Source organism: Nannobrachium achirus (assembly GCF_963921795.1).
Source record: "Nannobrachium achirus genome assembly, chromosome: 3".
Lineage (NCBI taxonomy): Eukaryota > Metazoa > Chordata > Actinopteri > Myctophiformes > Myctophidae > Nannobrachium > Nannobrachium achirus.
The window spans coordinates 44,935,525-44,940,524 of record NC_137812.1 but is presented as its reverse complement, the minus strand read 5'-3'; the positions used below and the strand labels follow the sequence as shown (position 1 = coordinate 44,940,524).

At 42.1% G+C, this 5,000-nt stretch overlaps 1 protein-coding gene across 1 annotated transcript in view; it reads left to right on the top strand.

Moving 5' to 3' along the window:
- Window positions 1–4,027: 4,027 nt before the first annotated feature.
- The window catches only part of LOC308281449 (adhesion G protein-coupled receptor L3-like), a gene marked incomplete at both ends in the record, with an annotated part of 185,142 nt that continues 184,169 nt past the window's right edge, over window positions 4,028–5,000 (top strand). The window contains one exon of the mRNA XM_080721626.1: window positions 4,028–4,082. Coding sequence (XP_080577752.1) covers window positions 4,028–4,082 — 55 coding nt within the window. The remainder of the gene's footprint in view (window positions 4,083–5,000) is intronic.

The window sequence follows — 5,000 nt, the reverse complement described above, 5'->3', positions numbered from 1 at the left end:
AATTTCATTGCATCTTATTTTAATTAAACGATTTCAATTTAATAAAAAAATAAGGTTCTAATAATGATATTCTCAATAACATGATGACACACCCAGATAATATCTGGGCTTGTCATAACGTCATAATGAAGAATAGCAGTAGAGATATAATCGCCACTCATCTTCATCTGTGAGTTTCCCAGAGCGGTGGGTGTGTGTCTACGAGAACTTTCTGACTTTTCACTTTTAGTAACTAACGGCAGAGTGGTGTGTCATCCCAAGCTGCACCCAGGGGTTATTACCGTACACTTATGCATGCCTTTCTTGGTGGCCGTGAGAACGGTCTGGCGTTATCATCGCGCCTGCTAAAAATACAAGAACCGTGGCCATACGTATAGCCGAAGCTGTAGCAATCCATCAAATTGCTACGGGGGTGCTGTGTCATTTTAGCTTTGTGCCTTCACAGCATGACATGGCTTGAGATGGTGGCTATTGTTTTAGTCTCTGCTGGGCTACAGTGGCGCTGATCAATAGGCTCTGTTACAGAAGATACATTTCCCATGGCTCTGCTTGTCTGCACCGCTCCCTCTGTCCCCAGCTGTCGCAACTTTCTCTCTCCCCTCTCTTTTTCTCTCTCCCTCTCTCTCTCTCTCTATCTCGGCTCTTACACACGCGCACGCACGCGCACGCACGCGCACGCACGCGCACGCACGCACACACACACACACACACACACACACACACACACACACACACACACACACACACACACACACACACACACACACACACAGGTTTGTACTTGTGAGGAGTCGGACGGACTGATTCCGAAGTTTTAGGACAGCATTGAAAATAGCAAAAAAAAAAATAGCCGAACGTTAGCCCGAAAAACTGCAAATCTACAAGCTGCGATGCGTTGTGAACAATGTCTATTTCATTTCACTATACTTGTTATACTTGAGGGGACATTTTGTTCTCACAAGTATAGTAATACAAGTACAGTACACACACACACACACACGCACGCGCGCACGCGCACACACACACGCGCGCACACACACGCACACACACATGCACTCCACTCCAAGTTAGCTGGTTATGCTGGGCTGGGTTTGCTCCCTCTGGAGAATGTACATAGAGCGTTAAGGGACAAACTAATGCCGCCGCTACCTTTGGACTACCGTCTGGAGAAATGTTGTTTATTGCACATTGATGGGAACACTAACCCGCTGGGGGTTAGGGTTACCCTGAAGCACACTGGGTAAATACAACATGACAATGATGCCTCGCTCTCATGTACAGCCAGGAAGAAAAGTGTATTTTGTGGCTATGAAATAACGGGAAAATAATAATAATAATAATAATAATCAGTGGTGGAAAAAGTACTCAGATATTTTACTTAAGTAAAAAAAGTATCAATACTGCAATATAGAAATACTCCATTACAAGTAAAAGTCTGGAATTCAAATTGTACTTGAGCAAAAGTACGAAAGTATTGGCATCAAAATATAATTAAAGTACCAAAAGTAAAAGTACAAAATGTTTGAAAATAGCAGATCTACAAGCTCACAACGCGTCGCGATGATGCTATTTTCAAATAGCCTAGGTATAAAATAAGACTAAAGTGGATTAATGTATGTTTTATATAATTTATATCTGAAAAGTAACTAGTAACTAAAGTTTTCAAATAATTGTAGTGGAGTAAAAGTACAATATTTGCCTCTGAGATGTAGTGCAGTAAAAGTAAAAGTACTGAAAACTGGAGATACTCAAGTAAAGTACAAATATCTCAAAACTGTAGTTATTTTACACCACTGATAACAATACAGATAGAGTGAGGGAGTGGGTGGGTGGGCGAGCAAACGAGTCAAGGAGTGAACAAGTGAGTCAACGATGCTGGCCAGCTTTTCAATTAATTTGCAAAAATGAAAAGAAAAAGAATTACACAAACCATTCTATCACTTCTGTTAATCGCTGAGACCACCATGCAATTAATTGTTTATCATTGATAGACCGTGAAATGAACAATTAGATTGGAACATCAATACATTTCACACTGTGATAGTGATGTGCAATTCCAAATGACCCACATGACCAGTAGAGAGCATCATTATGCTAACAACACTAGATACATTTTTTCTACGAGGTTAACATATTCTATTCTAATTTGTTTTTTTTGGAGCTGTGTGGAACACAAGCTCCCAATAGACAGGTATGTCCGTGGGTATGTGGGTGGCTGGGTGGCTGGGTGGCTGGCTGGCTGGGTGGGTGGCTGGCTGGCCGTGTAGCCTGGCAATACCTTGAGTGGCCACACACAACACACTAGTTAAAGGAGGGGCGCTGTTTTGTGCAGGCCAGGCACACTCACCACTCACTCATAGGAACAGTTTACAGTTCACACACACACACACACACACACACACACACACACACACACACACACACACACACACACACACACACACAGCTCCACTTCGAACAGAGGTTCGATTTTTTGCTTTATATATAAGAAAATCTATGGAATGTATGAAATTTGCCTTTGCAAGGTTAGCTTAGGGGTTTGTTTGTACTTTTACCTTGCTGTTGCTAAGCAGTATTTCAGCATAGTGTCAGTTAGGGCATTCACCAAATATTTGAATATTCGAATATCAAAGTCACTATTCAACGTTGTTCACCGAAGGCGAATATTTGCTTCTTTTTTTTTCTGGGTTGTCAATGCCTGTGGTGGATGAATTTGTTAATGCTCTATACCAGGGGTTCTCAAACCTTTTTAGGCTGTGACACCCAAAATAAACATATTTGAACTGGGGACCCCCCCCCTGAGAAGCACTTGGAATTGTAGGAATTACATTTAATGTGACTCGGTTCCGAGGCGTTGTGAGCATGTAGATCTGCTATTTTCACAATGTTCGCCTCTTGCTTACTTAATATTTGACAGTTTGGCCAGTCCTGTCGAATATTCGACTATTCGAATACTTTGAGGTTTGAATAATTTGAATACTAAAAATCACTATTCGTGAATGCCCTAGTGTCAGTGTTTCTGTATTGCATCTGTTACTGACTATTACAGTTGCTCCAGCAACACTATCATTACCTGATGAATCAGAAAAACGACATATATTTTAGAGTGCACCCACACTGACAGGTAAAGCTGCAACCCATAACTCTATTCAGTGGATAAAACACATTTTTAAGAGAGAGTATGATAATGTAATATAACTAACACCAGTAAGAGAAGCCCCTAAGGGCGAGGTCGCTGAAACAACAGAGACGGACACGGAGAGCTGCTCGCCTCTCCGCCCCTCAACATGAATGAATTACTAGGGCACATCAAACGCCTGAAAGGGGTTAAAGTCATAGTTTTAGTCATCAGAGCTTATTTTATTTTTAACCCATTATTTTATACTTTATCTATTGAAAAATAACAGATATACAAGCTCACAGCAAGCTTGCTATTTGTTATAAAATCATGAACATTTGTGCAAATCTTTGAATATATCTTTTTTAAAGTGAACATTTTGTAACTCAAATATTTGTAACTACATAATATTTAGAGACGGGGGTTGGTGGCCAAATACATCTAAGGGACATGAAAAAAGATTGAGAACCACTGACATAGAAGCATGCGTTTTTCAAAAGCCTTAGAAGGATTTAGAAGACATTCATAGAATAGAACCTGCACAGATAAAAAAAAAATAGCAGATCTACAAGCTCGCCAGTGAACTTGTAGATCTGGTATTTTTTAAAGCATAAAATAATGGCTAAAGTAATAATGCGTTCTCGGTCTTAATGGGTTAAAGGTAGTCGACCAAAGCTTTTGTCATAGTTTTAGTTGTCAAAATTAACACTGTGTGTGTGTGTGTGTGTGTGTGTGTGTGTGTGTGTGTGTGTGTGTGCGTGCGTGCGTGCGTGCGTGCGTGCGTGCGTGTCCCTGCAGGCCTGCATGCTGTCACCACCTCTGAGCGCTGAGAGGAGCAGCGCCCCACCGTACCGTCTGGGCTCAGCAGGAAGTACCACAGCGTTTACTTCCAGGTCACCCTTGGAGGTCATGTGGACTGCACGCCTGCTCTTCCTCTGTACCCTGTGTGCCCCCATCACCATTGGTAAGATACCTCACACACTGCCTAACACACACTCACACATCACTATTGGTAAGATACCTCACACACTGTGTAACACACACTCACACATCACCATTGGTAAGATACAGCCTCACACACTGCCTAACACACACTCACACATCACCATTGGTAAGATACCTCACACACTGCCTAACACACACTCACACATCACCATTGGTAAGATACAGCCTCACACACTGTGTAACACACACTCACACATCACTATTGGTAAGATACAGCCTCACACACTGCCTAACACACACTCACACATCACTATTGGTAAGATACAGCCTCACACACTGCCTAACACACACTCACACATCACTATTGGTAAGATACCTCACACACTGTGTAACACACACTCACACATCACTATTGGTAAGATACCTCACACACTGTGTAACACACACTCACACATCACCATTGGTAAGATACCTCACACACTGTGTAACACACACTCACACATCACTATTGGTAAGATACAGCCTCACACACTGCCTAACACACACTCACACATCACTATTGGTAAGATACCTCACACACTGTGTAACACACACTCACACATCACCATTGGTAAGATACCTCACACACTGTGTAACACACACTCACACATCACCATTGGTAAGATACAGCCTCACACACTGCCTAACACACACTCACACATCACTATTGGTAAGATACCTCACACACTGCCTAACACACACTCACACATCACCATTGGTAAGATACCTCACACACTGTTAACACACACTCACACATCACTATTGGTAAGATACCTCACACACTGTGTAACACACACTCACACATCACCATTGGTAAGATACAGCCTCACACACTGCCTAACACACACTCACACATCACCATTGGTAAGATACCTCACACACTGTGTAACACACACTC